This window comes from Culex pipiens, chromosome 1 (genome assembly GCF_016801865.2).
Source record: "Culex pipiens pallens isolate TS chromosome 1, TS_CPP_V2, whole genome shotgun sequence".
Classification (NCBI taxonomy): domain Eukaryota; kingdom Metazoa; phylum Arthropoda; class Insecta; order Diptera; family Culicidae; genus Culex; species Culex pipiens.
The window spans coordinates 10,855,288-10,875,052 of NC_068937.1; the positions used below are offsets into that span (position 1 = coordinate 10,855,288).

Consider the following 19,765-nt stretch of genomic DNA (forward strand, 5'->3'; position numbering starts at 1 on the left):
TCTTAAATCAGGATCATTCATAAACAACAACAAAAAAACAAAAAACATTTTTTTTGTTTGTTGGACTTTAGATTTGCAAACCGGTATTTTTTTTTTTTCAAAAACGTTTACTTTTCATTTCTTTATCAAAACAGAAAAATATGTCAATCTTTAGGACAAATAACAATCTTGTAAATTCTAAGATATTTGTAACGTTTGTAATAGAAGCATTGCTGTGCAAAAATCTGATTTTTTAGTTGCTGTGTAAAATAAAAAAAAAACCTTTTCAATTTCCATTTTTTATACTTAAAAGTAAGTTAATATTTATTCAAAGTTCAAATTAAAAGTTAAAAAAAAATCTTGATTTTTAAGCAAAATTGGTAACACAGTTCAAGGCCAGTACGCAATACTCCAATTGGTTAAGGAAAGGATCAAGACTAGGGTCAAGAACAGATTTCGCAGCTGAAAAGGAACAGAAACGGAAAGTAGCGTTTGATGTTTTTCTTTCCACGGTGCTTTTTTTGATGAAAATTCAAATAATTTTGATTTGAATATTTAAAAATATGCGATTGAAAAAACAACAAAAGTTCAAATAATCTTGTACTCAAATAAAATTGAAAATCCAGAATTGACTCATAAGGCCGAATCAAAACAAGCAGATCTCTTAATCAAAAAGACAGATTTTGTTTTTGGTCAGATTGAAATAAAACAGATCTGGAGTATTTAAAAAAAGGCAGTTTTATAAGAATAGATTAGCAAGAAATTTAAATTTTGTTCATTGGAACTAAAAAAAAAACAAAAAAAAATAAGAATTTCAGAACTAAACATAATTTAAAACTCAAAAAATAAAACTAAAAACTAAGTAAATTTAGAAATTCAAAAATCATTCTTTTTAATTTGGACATTTGAAAACAAAATAAGATAAATAAATTTTAAAATTGTAATTACCCAAAAAAAAATTCAAACATTAAAAAAAATTTGAAAAGCAGGAAGACAGATATTGGATAAAAATAAAATTGAAAAATGCAAAAAAGAAATGAAAAAAATGGAAATTTAATTGAAAAAAAAAGAAATTCAACAATTTAAATATTTAATAATATAAAAATCCAAATATTTAAAAAATCAGAAATCTAAAAAAATATGAAAAAAAAAGAAATTCAACAAAATTGAAAAAAGCCAAAATAATATGAAAAAAAATTAAATCTTTAAAAAAAAAACAAAAATAACAATATTTTTCAAAGCTCAGCAATTCCATTTGAAAAGAGCCTAAACCGAAAAAAAAGTACTCCGATCGGGCTCAAAATTTTTCTGGGGGTTCCTTGGCCAAAATAATTAGTCCCGTATTTTTTTGTTTGGCCATTAGGGTGACCTACATCGTGCTAGGGTGGTTCAAAAAATGGCAATTTTCGTCATTTTTCGCCATTTCATCCGATTTTAGCTGTCATAGACGCAAAAGAAAGGTGATGAGTTTGGCTATTTGAGAAAAATAGTAAGAAGTTCCAAAAATGTAGCTTAACTATTGAAAAAGTTGTATGAAAACTTAAAATGGCGTTTTGACCGTGTCTGGACCAAAGAGCCTATGTCTGAAAATATTTTTATCGGATTCCTCGGAAAATTTCACATTATATATCAAAAAATTGGCGATGGCGATTGGCGATATATGATTTTTTGAAAATAAAAACTGAGTTTAACGACGCGCCACGCGCAAAAACAGAAAAATGACGAAATCGGCAAAAAGTCTACTTTTTTCACTAAAACTGCGATAACTTTAAAATTTCAGCGATGACCTAAAGATGTTATGGTACCAAAAGTTGCGTCTTTCAATTACGAAAATTTTGATACTCAAACATCTATAGGTCATCGCTGAAATTTTAAAGTTATCGTAGTTTTAGTGAAAAAAGTTGATTTTTTGCCGATTTCGTCATTTTTCTGTTTTTGCGCGTGGCGCGTCGAAAAACTCAGTTTTTATTTTCAAAAAATCATATATCGCCAATCGCCATCGCCAATTTTTACATATATTATGTGAAATTTTCCGAGGAATCCAATAAAAATATTTTCAGACATAGGCTCTTTGGTCCAGACACGGTCAAAACGCCATTTTAAGTTTTCATACGACTTTTTCAATAGTTAAGCTACATTTTTCGAAAAAAGTGGTTTTTGCGAAAAATGACGAAAATTGCCATTTTTTGAACCACCCTAGCACGATGTAGGTCACCCTAATGGCCAAACAAAAAAATACGGGTCTAATTATTTTGGCCAAGGAACCCCCAGAAAAATTTTAAGCCCGATCGGAGAACTTTTTTTTCGGTTTAGGCTCTTTTCAAATGGAATTGCTGAGCTTATGTCAGGGGGCAAAACAAAATTAAAAAAAAAAAACTTCAAAATTTCAAAGGAAATAGAAGTCATCAAACTGAAAACAATTAGAAATGCATTTTCCTGCTTTTAAAATCATATTTATCATGTCTGGGATCGATCAAAATATTTTCAATTTTTGTGGAATTCCAATTTACAGCATCGCAAAAAGTTTTTTTCGGCGAAAAAAAATCTCTTCATTATTTGGATATTTTAAAAACCAATGATTGTAAAACAACTGAGCAGGTGTAAAATGCACTTTAAAACACTTTTTTCATTCAAATGTTGAGACCATGGCTTATTTTTTCAATTTTTATATATTTTTTTTTGCCTCCCCCCCTCGACTCCGACCAGAGTCGAGGAACATAAACTTCAAAAAATATTTGCAACGGCCTAAGTAATTCACTTATAAAAATGATCGAAAATTCAAAAATTAAAAAGTTCGATACAATTTTTCTAAAAATTAATACAACAAATGTAAAAATTTAATATTTTAGTGATTCAAGAATTCAATTCATAGTTTCCAAAAATAAGAAAACTCTATTTTTTTTTTTTCGTGTAGCCAGATATCATTGTTTACACGATCAGGTCAAAATACTCAAATGAGTTATTTCGGTTATTTCCAACCTTTTTGACCACTTACCGAACATTTACGGAACACTACCACACAAAAAGTGCCGATAAAATAATCGTGAGCAAACAGTCAATTATATCGCCATCACCACCCTCGAGGCACACACACCAAAGGGGGCCGATAACCTAATCATTATTGAACTTTCATCGGTCGGTCGTTACACGGTAATCGGAAACCACATTATGGGGCGGCACTCGATGACCATCAACTATACGAAACTCCCTCATCCTTCTTTCCTTCCTCCCTTCCGACTGTGCGTCATAATCAGGTGGCATTCCACCCGTTTGTTGGAGTGATTTACGGTTTTTTACCCTCACTTGAGTGGTTATTTTTCGACGTGTGCACCCGTCAACACAATAGGGGAACAATGACCAAAAGGCGCGTTTATAGCGCGATCCGGAACGGAGGGACAGCCAAAAGGCTAATAATAGGGGCAGTTTCCTGGAAGAGTGCCGGAGGCACGCTTTCTTTCTTGTACCAAGAAGTTTGGGTTGGGCGGAATTTCGACCTGAATAATTCATGGGGAATCAATGGAGGATTATTAAAATTCGAGGGTTGTGTCACGCTTGTTGTTTGTTTGAGGAATTGTAATTATTATTAGTACCAGGATTACAAAAAGAAAGCATTGTGAAACGATTAAGCGTGTAACGATTTTTTGACAGATGTCACTTTGACAGCAGTGATTCCAGTGTTCAGATTACAATAATTCAATAAAATTTCGAAAGAGTGTTCAAAAATCTGATCTTTGGATTTCTCAGATTTCGTTGAAAGTGAATTTACTCAAAATTGAGTAAGTGTAGCAAATGTCAGATTTAGATGAATTTCCCTCAAATTTCAATTAAAATTTTGGGAAATTGAACAGATCAGACAGTTAATTTGAGTGATTTCAATGTTTAAGTAACAGTGTGGTCAGATCGTTCTGCCAAACAGGGGGTGATACAAAACAACTCTTTCGCATGAAAGAACAAGCTTAATTCGACCTTCTTCATCGCACTTTAACCCGACAATGTTTAAAATCACTATCCGCTGAAACTTCCAACAATGAAAACACGATAATGACGGCTTTTTCTCGCACAAAGAGCAACAGCTCCGTTGGGGGAGGGGGTCGACACTACGCACCCGGCTATATTTAACCGCCTGTCGGAGTTGTCGGAGTCCGCGCAAGAGGAAAAAAGCTTCCAACTTGAGGGGAAGCGCAAGTAGGCGCGACGGATAATGAATATTTATGAAATCATGATCGTTATTTTTGTGTGTTTCTTGCCAGAGCGAGGGGTGGTGGCGAACATGTTGCGCTTGCAAATCAGACTAAATATGGGATCCTTCAAGGGGGATGAGGAAAAAAGATATTTCCATCGGAGACCGCACGCGTCGCTGGGCAATAACTTGGCGACATATTATGGCGGCTACTGCGATTTGACGGCCTTGAAGTCGGACCGGGATGGATTCGCTTCTTGGAAGGAGAGTAATATTTTTAAATCTTTTTAAGGGGCGGCTGCAGCATGATCAAAGCGAAGATTTGTCGTAAAGAGCTTTCGAGATGTGGCAGAAGTTCATTATATTTTGGTCATGACGAGCAGTACTTTGGGCGATTTCCAGATAGAGACTTCTGAGAAAGTTCGACTTCATAGACGGATATTCAAGAGGAACCACAATGAATAAGTTTGACAACCGAGGGGCACGTCACTCCACCTGTTTTCAGCAAACGAGGGGTTATGCATAGAAAATGTACAGTCTATGTTCCAACCTTCCGGGGCGCCGCCATTCTCCGGAGATATCATGAAGAGATAAGACTCGCTCTCAACGGAAGTGAAAAGAGGCTCTGCTTTAATACAATCAATGTTTGCGGATGGAGCGAGCGCGGTTTCCAAGTCGTCGTCCAGAACGGCAGTGAAAGGAGAAGCTCTTCCGTTCAACAACATCAACAACACACCGGCGATGAGCACTGAAACGGGGGAAAGTGGTGCTCCACCGGAGGGTGTTCGCGCAACAAAAGAAATGTACTAATTGTGTATACATACACACAGACAGGAGAAAACACTCGCGTTCTACATCCGGTGGAAGTCCCGTTTTTAGCAAAGGGTACTGAAGGAGGACTGTTTGTTTTATGCTTGTGCGAGTCTACACGTGTTTGCCCTTACATCTCGCTAACCTTGTACGACCCTGTGCGTGCGGTTAAGCTGAACAAATTGGTTCGTTCACGGTGATGTAATTGAAACTCCAGCATTTTGAGTGGTTATTACAGCTAGCTGTCAATGTCGAGCTATGCCATTATGGCACATTCGCTGTCAAAGTAGGCCACCATTATGGCACGCTCTGATTGCAGCTGTCAAACGACCCCGTGTTGCAACCGAGGTTGCAACAATATCAAAGCGTAAAAATAATGCACTTTCCAGTGCGAGTAGCAAACAACGTTAATGATAATTCATAAGTGCAAACGGCGCAATTTCCATCCCGAAGCGACAGCGTGGGTCGGGTGCCATAATGGAGATGAGTGGTTTGTTGTCTACGGGAGGAACCCGCAAAAGTTAGCCCGAAGGCGTCAGGGGACAGGGAAAAAAACACAGAGGCCAGAACAAACCGACGGGGTAATATTTAATGATTATGATTATTATTATTGTATTCCGGTGAAGTTGTGTCCGGAGGAGCTCAACTCCGGACACGGAATAGTGTTGAGCCGAAAGGATTGCGCTCGGCAAGTCCCGGGGTAAAAAAATCACAATAAAAGTTTTCCGCCCTCAACAGAAGGGAAAGAATACAAAAAACGGCCAGAGCACCATTATGTCGTAAACATACGCCCGGGATAGACACATTTCGGTCCAGCTTCTTTCTCCAGTGCACAGGGAAAAGTTCATCTTGTCACGTTGACCGTGTAGCAGGAGTCGTAGTAGGCGTTTGCGATGTGCCCTTGTGGCATTTATCCTTCCGATTACTGGGTTTTGTGTGTACGATGCGGTTTCCGGCAGGGGCTTTTGTTCGATCCGAGTGGGCCTTGGAAAAATGTACATTTTTGTTTGCGGTCTCCTCTGTGGGTTTGCCTTTGTAATTTCCTGATAAACTAAAATGGCAAGCGGTTTATGGTAGAGGTCGTTTAAAGTTGCTAGCAGTTATTTCTAATTTAACGTGCTGCTCCCCACGTTCTGACAGCTGTCAAAGGTAAAATCAGGACTGCAAAATCTTCAGAAGTTTGAGTCAGTGTTCGATACGCAAGACAATCCGAAGTCGATAGCCTTGGTTAAATTCGGGAGGATGTTAACCCTATTCCGACCAAAGCAAACTGACAACAGTCGACATTAGCACGGTTGTCAAATGAGAGCCCACAACAAAAGCACCAGCTGTCAAATGGTAGCCCATAACAAATCATTGTTTGGGTTTTTGATTTTCAAATTTTCCGTAATTTAAACGATAAATTACTGAAAAACACGTGAATTGTGTTGCTGATGGCACATTCTATCATATTCTTGAAGATTCCATCTCAATGTTGGCTGAAAATTCATATCGAAAAAAGTGATTTTTTTGTTTACCTTTTTTTGCTTTTTTTCTTTTGGTCGATAAAACAGTGCACCCGAACACTGAGAATCGGCATTACACATTTTCCAGTTCTCTTTTACACATTTGCATGGGACTTTTGAGTTCAACCAGGATAACACACTTCGTGTAACCATAGTAATATGTATAATACTGATTCACAGTGTTTGTTTTCTGAACTTCCAAGATGGCGTCTTCTTCGCTACCCCCTGGTTAAATTCATCGTAGAACTGACTAACTGTCGAACTTACACACTAAACGAAGTCAACAAAACAACAAAAAAAACTCGATTGCATTTCATAAACCACAGAAAGCATATTCCCTTGGACCCCAAAACCAATTACAGCGAAAAAGGGTGCGATGACAAGTGCTGTCAGACATTGCTGTCAGTCAATTAGCACATTGCTGTTTTAAATTGGCTTGGAAATGGATTTCACCTAGTTTAGGGTCGCCGTCACTCCAGCTTCTCGAAGCAATTTAGAAGAACGTGTCCGACCAGCAGAAGCTGGTTCAAGGTCCGGGCAAAGATTTTACAGTCTGTTTTACAGTGCACCGAAAATTGAAAATGTCAACGCAGTTAGCAGATCGAGGGGTAGCTCAAAGTTGAAAATTAAAAACTGAAAAGGTCCTATAAGCATATTAAACACAATAGCTTAAAGGGTCTTAAAAAAATTCTCGATATGTTAATTAAATTTGTGTTTTCTCACTACAAATTTGAAGTTTAGAAAAAAAAACTTCCTTTAAATCACCCCCCGTCACCAAGAAAGTCAACTTTACATCGCACAGACCAAGGAGCAATGCTCGTAAAAGAGTGTACTTCTTTGTTCCCCCGAGGAGGAGTACGAGGTTCAGAACAAGTACACGGAACGACAACGAAATCCTTATTTCGGTCAAGATTAACCCATTTGTCTGCGAAATGGTGGAACGGAATCGAAGCAGTGAAGTTTCCTGGAACCGACACTGCTGGAAGGGCACTGTTGCCGAAAGGAGAGAAATTTTATGTGCTACTAGATATGATTGCACTGGAGCTGTGCTCGACATTTGTTATGAATTTTAAAGTGTGATTTGGGAAATCGTGCTTCGAGATTGGAAAGAAAACTGACGAAATGTGGAGAAGCGTGGTAGTTTTCAGACATTTTTAAGAGAGATGAACCACCGTGCGCCTCCACAATCTTTCTAAGTTCAGATTTTAATTAAATCAGACACAAAATCCCTCCCAACTCGTTACTCGGACAAACTTTACGAGCGCCCACTTGCGTCGCCAATACAATCAATCATCCCTTTTTAATCGCCCGTGGCAGTGGCCACTTACGGAACGAGGGGTCCTTAATCTGCAATCAATTTGCCGCGGAGAAAGCCAGGCTCGACCCAGTTCGATAAAAGTCCTAATTGCGCGAGAGCAGGTCCTTTTGTTTCGACCAGTCGGCGAATGTCGTAAAAAGGGGGAAAATGTATTTCACGGGGCCCCGTGGGCGTTGTAATTATGGCGATTGTATTTTTTTTTTTTTTCTGGCTTGCCAAAATGGATTGACTGGCCCCTCGTTGGATGCCATTATGGCAAAATGCTGTAAAACTGTCAGATGGCAAATTTTTATCAGGAATGCAGTTTGAGGCAAATGTCGAATATTAGTGAATGCAACTTAAACTCAAGTTAATTTCTTTATTTTTAATTTAATTTTGAGTGAAGTCACCTAAATCTGAAGTTTGTCTCGATACTCATTTTTGGATAAGCTTGGATTTGCCATAATCTGAGTGATGCTGGAAAAGCATGAAAATAACCATCGTTGTTATGTCATCTACTATAAACTGTCAGTTTGAATGTCAAAATCGTTATTTTTGAGCATTTACCGTTCGTTTGAACTGTCAAACGTACACGCACATTTGACATTTCTCACATTTGGTTGAAAATGAGCCTTTTGAGTAATGAACATGTAAGTAATATGCCAGATTTGGGTGAATTTTACACAGTTTCCTGAGTCCCTCCAAGTTATAGCTAATTATGCAGATCGGAAGGAACGCGGTCAAGAAATGTTGCGCCTTCTTTTCGTTTCTTGAAGTTTATGAAATTATGAAATTATGAAATTATGAAATTATGAAATTATGAAATTATGAAATTATGAAATTATGAAATAATGAAATTATGAAATTATGAAATTATGAAATTATGAAATTATGAAATTATGAAATTATGAAATTATGAAATTATGAAATTATGAAATTATAAAATTATGAAATTATGAAATTATGAAATAATGAAATTATGAAATTATGAAATTATGAAATTATGAAATTATGAAATTATGAAATTATGAAATTATGAAATCATGAAATTATGAAATTATGAAATTATGAAATTATGAAATTATGAAATTATGAAATTATGAAATTATGAAATTATGAAATTATGAAATTATGAAATTATGAAATTATGAAATTATGAAATTATGAAATTATGAAATTATGAAATTATGAAATTATGAAATTATGAAATTATGAAATTATGAAATTATGAAATTATGAAATTATGAAATTATGAAATTATGAAATCATGAAATTATGAAATTATGAAATTATGAAATTATGAAATTATGAAATTATGAAATTATGAAATTATGAAATTATGAAATTATGAAATTATGAAATTATGAAATTATGAAATTATGAAATTATGAAATTATGAAATTATGAAATTATGAAATTATGAAATTATGAAATTATGAAATTATGAAATTATGAAATTATGAAATTATGAAATTATGAAATTATGAAATTATGAAATTATGAAATTATGAAATTATGAAATTATGAAATTATGTAAAAATGTAAAAATGAAATTAAATATTTAAATTTGGAAATTTGTTATTCTTAAATTCTTAAATTTTTAAAATTCCTGAATTCTTAATTTTTCATTCTAGCATCTTAATTTTTTTGAATTTTGGATATATTTAAGTTAAATGTTTAATGTTAAAATTTCGAGGTTTTCTTAAATTTGTATTTTCGAATTTCTATATTTCAGATTTTTAGAACTTTTGAAATTTAGTATTTGGTAAAAACTAGCAATAAAAAGTTGGCTGCACGATGGCCGAAAGCTATAAAGACAACTTTTCACTCCATTTCGACCAAAAAACTAAATCTGTCCTTTTAATTTCAAAATTCTGCATTTTGAGATTCGGCGGTGATTTTCAATATTATTATATCGAATACAAAACTATTAAAACGTTTATAATTATCACTCGCATTCAAAAAGGAAAATCTAAATTCTTTGATTTTTTTTTTATCAAAACATATTGCAAACAAGTACCGCGTTGTATTCTGAGTAAAATTCACTCAATTTGCCCTCAATTTCTGAGTAGGTTCGGTTTTGTCGAAAACTGAGGGATTTTTAACGTGCGTGAGTTAAAAGTTAAAATCTGACATTTATCCCACTTTTTTTCTGAGAGTTCGAGTTCTACGAAATTGGAGTGATTTTAAATTTAAATTTTTAAATAAGCGTTTGCTATAAACTGTCAGTGAAATGCCATAATCGTTATTTTTCATCATTCACCCCTCGTTCAAACTGTCAAAAATTGAGCAGGGTTGCGTTAAAAATTACTCATTTTCTATCGAGTGTTTTCCCCACTATTAAGATGTCTGTGACTACATCCAGACTGGTTATAAACCCCGCTCCACGGGAAGTCGGTAAGTAAGTGCTCGTAAATTCTATATCTACTCGTTAACGCCAAGTACGGCGCTAATTGAGTTATCATTTGATGGGCGGTAAAACACCCGATGAGGTCCTTCGTCTCTTCAGAGGATCAGGGGTTAAGTTACGAGAATGACACTGAAATAATTTGCATAGTTAAAATTATGCAACTCGCGTTGCCGGAGTCACTTTGCTATAAAACACTGTTTTTCTTCCATTACCGTGAGCAAACAAACGTCAAAGGGGTCGCCATAAAACGTCACTTACCTCGAAACTCGACCCGCCCAAGCAGATTGGACTTGGGCTTCGGCAGTTGAAACTTGTTGATCCGCACGGTGAGCGACATGTTTGCTGCTGCTGATTACACACTCACACAGTCTGCGCGGGAAGCCTAAGCTAATTTTTAACTCACGCACATATGCACTAATAATCGTATGCACTGTCACGTACTTGCCGGTTCACTTTTCCAATGTTGACTCTCTCTCAGTGGCGGCGGTGCCTTTTGCGAACCATTCTCGGTGAGCTGCGGGCTGTTAAATTTCGAAACTTTATTTATCGATCGCTATAATACGCAAAAATAAACATCAATTTTAATTTTAAAGCTAGCATTTCACGCGTTCCCAATTCCCATCCCGAACTCGACTTCATCAAATTTTAAATCACTGATCCCGGATGGCAAACATTGCACTATATTGCACCCGAAACAAAGACTGCTTCCGAAGCCGCCGCCATTATGGCACATGTTTTCACACGCGCTCGCATCTGGTGCAGCGCGCTCTTCATGCATCACCCCCCGTTCTGATATAGCTCGCCGCACCCACAAGTGTCATGTCAAACCACTAAACTCACGCCACAGTTGAACCACTAATCGCACCCCCTCACTGCACCGATTTATGGCTCTTCAAGCGGCGTGTTCCTGTAGCGATGCACACAGAGGAGATGCAATTTCGGCAGCCCCGAAATCTATTCTCGTCCGGGGAACCATTCGATGTATCCAGGCCGGCCAAATTGGGACGGGATGAGAGCACTCCCGAGGGGGGTCTCTTCTATAGATTATTGTAGGTTATGTGTTTCGACGAGCTGCGGTGAAATCAAACCCGATGTTGGTCGAAACCGAGGGCTTTCGACATCTGCCATGCTATTTTTTTCGAGTGTGGGTTGGCCGAGTCTGAAACGGGGAAACGGGAAAAGGTCATTATTTTGAGGTTATGCTGGTTTGCCGCATGAATATTTGATTGCGACAAACGATGATGAAATTAGCAATAAACCGATTTGCAATGGCAGGCATAATTAACTGCGATTTTTAATGGAAAGCGGGGTTTTATTGTGCTATCAAGTTGCTATAAAATGCAAGATTATTGTTTTTGATTTTCAAACAACTTTTTTAAGCTTTTATCCATTGCTTTACTGCCCCTGATCGCATAAATGTCCCATATGCATTTTCATCGATTTCGAGTTATTGATGCAGTTTGGTTCAAAATCCTGTGCTCTTTCAAAAGAGCCTATAACATCCAGTACTTTGTTCTAGAAATCACGAGGAAATCAAGTTTTTTCGCGAATACTTAACACGTAGCCTTATGTATGGGACAAACTTCAAATGCGTTTATCTCAGCTTGCAGTTTTTGCATATGGGACATTTATGTGAACATGGGCAGTTTAGTACTTCAAATTCCTCGAAAATTTCCATACCCAAAGTTGAGTAGCCTGAACATTGTTTGGCCTGAACCAACCCAGTCAAATCAATCCGAATCTGAAACGGAATTTGTGTACGATTCTAATTAGATTCCGTTTCAAAATTCGGATTGAGTTAACTGGGAAGGCATACACGCTGGAGCGTCCAATTTCCCGTCCCGGGAAAAAAAATTCCCGGGAATTCCCAGGATTTCCCGTAAAAAAATATTTCCCATTTCCCGGGAAATTTATAAATTTCCCGGGAATTCCCGAAATATAAGCGGAATATACAATTTTTTATTTTTTTGGACCCAATTTTTTTTAAATGCTATAGAAAAAATTAAGAAACCTTGCTTAATGAAAATAAACTATTACAATTCAGGTAAACTTTTTAAAGAATAATTGGATATCGAATAAATAATATTTAAACCCTTTACCGCCAAAGCAAAATTGAGATTTTTTTGCAAGAAGAATTACTTCAATTCGATCAAAAAATTTAAATTTCAAGTTAGAGATTTATGGAGCACTGGTGCAACAATGGGTGTTAGAAGGTTTAACATAAAAAAGGTAGAGGGATGATGTCAATTTATCTTAGAATTTAAATCATGTTTTCGTTCTATGAAAAAACATTTAACAGAAGTCAATTATAAACCTGAAAACCATGTGGAAAAAAACATTACAAAATCATTTAAAAACTACTTTGTATTGTTTAAGAGGTGCCCGAAAATGCCAACATAGTTTAAAAACTTGCTCCAAATATGTGAAAATATTGAGTTGATGTAAAACAAACACGAGAAGTTTAATTTTTAAGGAAAAACTAAAAAGCTCAACCATTTTGTTCAAGAGCTGAACCAGATTAACTTGGCTTAGAAAAGTTATTTGTTATGAAAAAAATAATTTCTGAATGATTTTATTCGATTCAACATAATGTGTCAAACCATACACTCTCAAACTGGTCACAGAGGCAAGTTTAAAAAAAATAAGATTGTGGAGTATGGATTCATTTTACTAACTGTTCAGAAACTTTGATGAAAAAAATCTTCTCAACAAAAAATATCAGAGATCATTTTTTTGATTTATTACACGATTTGAGCTTATAAAATTAGAAAAAATAGACATTTTCTTGTAGTTGCATGAATTAGTTGATCTTTACACTTATTTTAACCATTAGAGTCGCTGTCCTATTCAACTTTGATGCAAAATATGATTCAGAACCAAGATTAGAACAATTTTCAATAAATTTAAAATTTCCCGGGAATTCGCGGGATTTCCCGGGAAATTGGTAGAAAATTTTCCGTTTCCCGGGAAATTTGTAACCCCGGGAAATTGGACGCTCTAATACACGGTATAAATACCTAATTTTTAGTAATTTTTCAACTTATGTTCTAGCTTGTCATATTATACCTAAAATTTAGCATTTTTTCTACCTAAATTTTAGGATTTTTTCAGAACACTGAAGTACTTCTTAAAAATTACTAAATTTTAGTATGTTTTTGCCTTCCTCACCTTCCTGAGGAAAGGCTATAAAATCACTCGAAAAATGAACTTCTTAATTCGACCTCATAGACCTACCTTCACGTATACCTATCGACTCAGAATCAAATTCTGAGCAAATGTCTGTGCGTGTGTATGTCTGTAAGTCCGTGCACCGAAAAAAATGCACTCGATTATCTCCGGACTGGCTGAACCGATTTGGGCCGTTCTGGTCTCATTCGATCCGTCTTAGGGTCCCACAAGACCTATATTAACTATTATGAAGTTTTGTTAAGTATTTCAAAAGTTATGCTAAAAAAACGATTCTGGTTAAAGTTTGAAAGATTGTAAAAAGGGTGGTTTTTGTAAGAAAACCCGTCTGATCATACATTTTTAGAAAGGTATTTGAAAGACCTTTCTAATGAGCCCAAAACATTGAAGATCTGATAACCCTATCAAAAGTTATGAGCACTTAAGTGTCATTTGTACACATTTCAGAGGCCGGATCTCAAATATTTTAATGAAAAAGTTGTCCGGATCTATCATGCTACCCGTCGTTAGTTGGATAATTGAAAGACCTTTCTAATGAGCCCAAAACATTGAAGATCTGATAACTATATCAAAAGTTATGAGCACTTAAGTGTCATTTGTACACATTTTAGAGGCCGGATCTCAAATATTTAGATGAAAATGTTGGCCGGGTCGATAATGCGACCCGTCGTTAGTTGGATAATTGAAAGACCTTTCTAATGATCCCAAAACATTGAAGATCTGATAACCCTATCAAAAGTTATAAGCACTTAAGTGTTATTTACACGCTTTTTGGGGCCGGATCTCTGACATTTTGATGAAAATGATGTGCGGATCCATCGTCCGATCAATCGTTAGTTGTATAATTGATAGACCTTTTATATGAGACTAAGATTAAAGATCTGTTAACCCTATCAAAAGTCACCCGATAAGCCATAAAGTAAAACAGTTTTCCCATTTTGACAAATGGTTTCGATTTTTTGTAAATATTCTTTTTTATTTGCAATGGACAAGTTTTTCAGTCATAATAAAAACCAATTCAACCGGGATCTGACGTGCTTTTTTAACTTTATTTTTCAATGAAATCCAAAAACAGCGAGTCACAATAGCTTAACTGACGGAACTGATTTCACATGTAGCCAAAGGCGTCCAATTCATTGAACAGCCGACCAATTAAACCTTCTTAAGACACACATGCGAACAAAATGTTGAAGAGCTGCATGGCCAAGATTCCATCCTGATCCCGGGCCTCACGAACGAACTGCTTCACCATCAACTGTTCCAACCAGTTGTTCCTTTTGGCCAAATCGAATTTATGATTGACCAACTTGCAATCGCCTTACTCGTAGTAAACGGCCGACCTGCAAAGCGCATGAAAGTTAAATCCAACCTTTAACCAATGTTATTCTCCAATACTTACCAATTCACACATCCCAGCCTTAGCTCCGTCAAGACGGATTCCGTAAAGCACAAGCCTCCAGTACGCTGTTCCAGATCTTCATCGTACACCGATGATTCCCGGCCTGATGGTACCCCACCGTCTTCGCCAAAGTGTGCATCGATCAAGGCATCGATCATGTCTCAATCTTTCGTATAATCCTCCTGGCCCGCCTTAAATTACGGGGGAATGAGCCGATGATGATGATAATAAACGAAGTCTTTAGAGTAACTGTAACTGTTGGACATGTTCACCCTTACCAAAAATCATGATTTTTTGAGTTCCAAATCCCACTTTTCATACGATTTTTTGAGTTCAGGTACTACAACCATAAAAATGGTTATATGGGTTGAACTGAAAAATTCGTATGAAAAGTGGGATTTGGAACTCAAAAAATCATGATTTTTGGTAAGGGTGTTGGTTGTCGCAGATCTGGTGGCATGTATTTCAACTTTCTACACCCTTACCAAAAATCATGATTTTTTGAGTTCCAAATCCCACTTTTCATACGATTTTTTGAGTTCAGGTACTACAACCATAAAAATGGTTATATGGGTTGAACTGAAAAATTCGTATGAAAAGTGGGATTTGGAACTCAAAAAATCATGATTTTTGGTAAGGGTGTAAACAAACAAAAAGGCTCTCATTTTTGACATACCGAAGTACTCTCTAGCTTGTTGTCAAAAATGGAACCCTACAAAAGTTTCCTCTCTGAGTGGCAAATCAACAATAGGGTCCTAAAGCCCTATGACAATTTTTATGTACAACGGTACAAAACACGATTAAACGTTTTTTTGATTTAAAACAAAAAGTTTATATGGATCCTTAGACGAGGCGCTATCCACATTTTTTTTTGCAAAGATTTTCGACAATACAATTGATGAATCAAAATACCTTAGTTTTTGTTTTTATTTTTGCAAAGATTTTCGACAATACAATGTTTTAATTTTTAAGATTATATTGCTTATTGCGAGATAAAATCAATTTACTCCTTCGCTGTGACTGACAGGAGGTAACAGCCGCCGAACTACCGCTGTGTAAAAATCAGCAGGTTGAACTGAAATTCAGCGTTGATTTGGCTGTCAACCAGATTTGTTTTGAATATTTTCCGAAAAGTAAGCAAAAAACTCAAGGCAACCTTTGACAACAGCCAAAAATTTGTTCTGCGGCTGTCATGCGGCCATTCTTCTGCGGTCATATCAGCGCGCGTGAACTCTAATTATAAACGCCCGCGATAATAAGATATAAGTACTTAAATGTTTTTATGCATTTGTTTTAAATCAAAATACAGTCCAGACTCGATTATCCGAAGGCCTCGGGAAAAATTCACTTCGGATAATCGAATAAAATTTTTTTTTTTTCGTTGTCTGATTTTTAATTGTCGAGCTCAAGTATGACCCCTAAACTTCGCTAAAGTGATTTAAAATTTTTAAATCCAAGATGGCGGAAAAATATTGAAAATTGAAAAAAATGCATTTTATTATTTAGTGATTGCCAACTATTAAAATTTGACTCGAATTTGATATTTAAAACAAGAAAAAGAAATAAAACGAAAACAATATTTTTTTTGTTCATGATTCGATTATCCGAAGTCCCATATAAACCTTCGGATAATCGAGGCTTTGGATGATCGAGTCTGGGCTGTATTGCTATTTCAAACGAAATTATTATATGAATAGGAGGAAGGCACCAACCACCTAAAGGTGGATTAAGTAACGTTTTTAGTTCAAGAATTGTGTTTCCCGTCTTGACATGTCAAAACAAAATAATTTCGCGACTTTGAGTTGGTGTTCCGTGGTGCTTCTGAAAACTTCGGAACTTTAAAATAAAGGTAATTAAAACATTGAAATAATAAAATATTTAAACATCAAAATATTAAATTATAAAAATATGAATATATTTAAATATTTGAATAACAAAATATTTAAAAATTATCCGGGTATTCGATGATTAAATAAAAGATGATCATTCGTATTTTCAGATGTATGAATAGACGGAAAAATTGTTTTATTTAAATGAAAACATAAATATTATTTAAACCATTGTTTCCTTATGCCTGCATACCTCTTGAATAATACCTACTTTTCAGCAATTTTGATTCCTCACATTTCCAAAAACTCCGAGGTAAATTCCTTAAAATTTAGCTATTTCTGCCAAAAATTAAATTATTCCTAAATATATTTAATTTTGAATTGCTCACTTTTTTAGTAAAAATAAATTTTGGGTTTTATGCCTAGAATTTAGTAATAATCTTGGTCCACCATCTTGGATAATATCTTAATATTGGTAATTTATGGTTCCTCAAGTGTACCAGGAAACACATAAATTTTAGGTTTTTCATGCCTAGAATTTAGCAAAAATCATGGTCCGCCAACTTGGATTATACCTAAATATCAGTTTTTTAGTTCCAACACTTCTCCAGAAAATACCTATATTTTAGATTTTATTGCCTAGAATTTAGTCACAATCATGGTCCGCCATCTTGGATTCTACCTGAATTTGAGTAAGTTTGGTACGCCCCGAGGTACGCCCACTTTTCTAGAAAATATCTCAAATTTAGGTATTTACATGGTTGCCAGGTTGCCAGACAAATTTTGGTATGCCAGATTTTTCAAGTGTCAGCCAGAATAAAGATTCAGCCTTCTCAGTGCCAAATATTGACAGATTTTGCCAGATTTTTCACTTTCGGCCCAAATTTGAACAACTTTTTGATCAAAATGAACGAATTTGATTGAAAACAAAAAAAATATGTTTTTCTTTAAGAGAATGTATATTCAACATTTTTGAGGCCATAAAATTCATTAAACCAATTGAATTCTACAAGCTATTGAATTAATTCATATCCTCACTACCCTTCACCATTGAGAAATGTTAGATTTTCGTCTGCAGATTTTTCCAAATTTTTGATCGATACTTTGCCAGATTTTTTAAAGTTTTGACCTGGTAACCTTGGGTATTTATGCCTAGAATTTAGTAATAATCATGGCCCACCATCTTGGATTATACCTAAATAATAGTTTTTTTCAGATTCATCACTTTTTCCAGAAAATACCTGAATTTAAGGTTTTAATGTCTAGAATTTAGCAATAATCATGGTAATTTTGGTTTCCTCACTTTTCCAGAATAAAAACAAAAACTAAGGTATTTTGATTCATCAATTATACCTAAAATTGAGGAATTCTCGTACTAAAATGCGATTAGTAATTTTACTACTAATAGCCGATTAGTAATAAAATACCTTATTGCAGTCAGGTTCGATTATACCTAAAATTTAGGAATTTATACCTAATGTCCGTTTTGCGTGTATGGATTAGAAAAGGCGGGTTTTCCAGCTGTCAATAAATCCAGGTTTTTAAGCGAAGATGGCGTTTTAATGGTGAACGCCCGAAATGTCAAAATTGCGCAGTAGCACCATCATTATAAAAAAATGTGGCTGTCATGCCATGACACACTTTTTTCGTAATGTCGGTACCACTGCGTGATTTTGACATTTCGGGCGTTCACCATTCGAATGCCATTTTCGCTTAAAAATTTGGATAAGTAGCACGAAAACCGAAATTGATGGGGTGAATTTTAAAAAAAGTGAAAAGGGGGGCAAAATACACAGGATTTTTTCTGTAGGGCTTGCCAAACTGAACTTAAAAATGCTTTAAGTTGAAAATTATTTTTCAAAAAAAAAACTATTTTTTGACAGTTGGAAATCCCGCCTTACCTTATATAATCTACACACTTTGGGCCTGAACGAAGTCCCAAATAATACAGGCACCTTCAAAATCATTCAGTTTTTGTCAAAACCGAACCAACTCAGAAATGAATAAATGGAGTATCTGGCCGTTCGAGTGAATTTAACTCAGAATTCAACGAAAATTGACCCAGATCTGAGTTGAATTCACTCATATCTGACAGATGTACCTTTTATTCATTTCTGTGTAGGTTCAGCATTGACGAAAACTGAGTGATTTTGAACGTTCGTGTAGTTTGACCATTGACATCTGTCAGTTTCGGTAAACAAAACCAAGATACACGCACGTTCGAAATCACTAAGTTTTCGAACTGAGTAAATAGGGCTTTGGGTGCATTTTACTCAGAATGAAAATTTATTTTGAAAAACAAAAGTGCGCGTGAGCGTTTTGAAATATTAACATTATCATATTCAAACTTCAAAATGACTGACGTCTGTGATTAAACGTTTATTTTGACTACACGTTAAAAAGTAAACAATTTTGTCATACAAATTTAAATTAAAGCTTTATCCCTGATGTAATAATTCTCATTTTTGATTAATTTGTTCTGTTTGCTTACGACATTCGAGCAAAAAAAAACCTTCGAAATTTCCCGCTCTACACTCTCAAACATAACGGTTCACTTTTTCCACCCATTTACCCAACCACCGAAAGGAATGTACCCATGTTGAGCACATTCCCTGCTCAAATTGGAAGTTTCCAAGCTTTTTTGTCGCGTTTTTTTTTTTGTGTTACCCTGCCCTGGACCATGACCATTCGAGGGACCCCTCGGCTCTGAAAAGTGACACATTTTTTGATGCTGAATTCTTGTATCGCGCTCACCACCCAGTACGTGTTTCGCTGACGGCGATATGGTTAGATGGGGCTCAGCCAACAGCAAAAAATTCCACTCACTCGCATAAATCATGAAAGCTTGCCCCAGAGATGGAGCTTGCCTTTGTGGTTCAACTCGACATGTGCCACCTGGGAGTGAGGGATTAATTTTTGAGGCTCGGCTTGATTTGGTTTGCGCGTTTTATGCAGGGACACGCTAAAATGAATTTGATCAAAATAACAAACTTTTTTATTAAAAGCTTCAATCTTGCTTTGAATCTCCAACGCATCATTTATTCTCGGCTTGTGCAAACACGACCAACCGCTCTATAAATAGAGCTCGTAGTAGATAAAATTTGCATTCCAACATGTTCATCCCGGGCTGCCAGCATAAGCTGCGCTCACACAGTTGCAAGACCCGTTTT

General features: G+C 35.7%; 1 protein-coding gene across 5 annotated transcripts in view; it reads right to left on the reverse strand.

The window, feature by feature from the left end:
• Nucleotides 1-19,765, reverse strand: part of LOC120430618 (otoferlin-like) — an 81,752-nt gene that overhangs the window by 26,562 nt on the left and 35,425 nt on the right. For all 5 annotated transcript variants that reach the window (XM_039595744.2, XM_039595737.2, XM_039595728.2 and 2 more), the window contains exon 2: nt 10,440-10,702. In XM_039595744.2, the coding sequence (XP_039451678.1) occupies nt 10,440-10,518 (79 nt within the window). In that variant the 5' untranslated portion in view covers nt 10,519-10,702. The remainder of the gene's footprint in view (nt 1-10,439; nt 10,703-19,765) is intronic.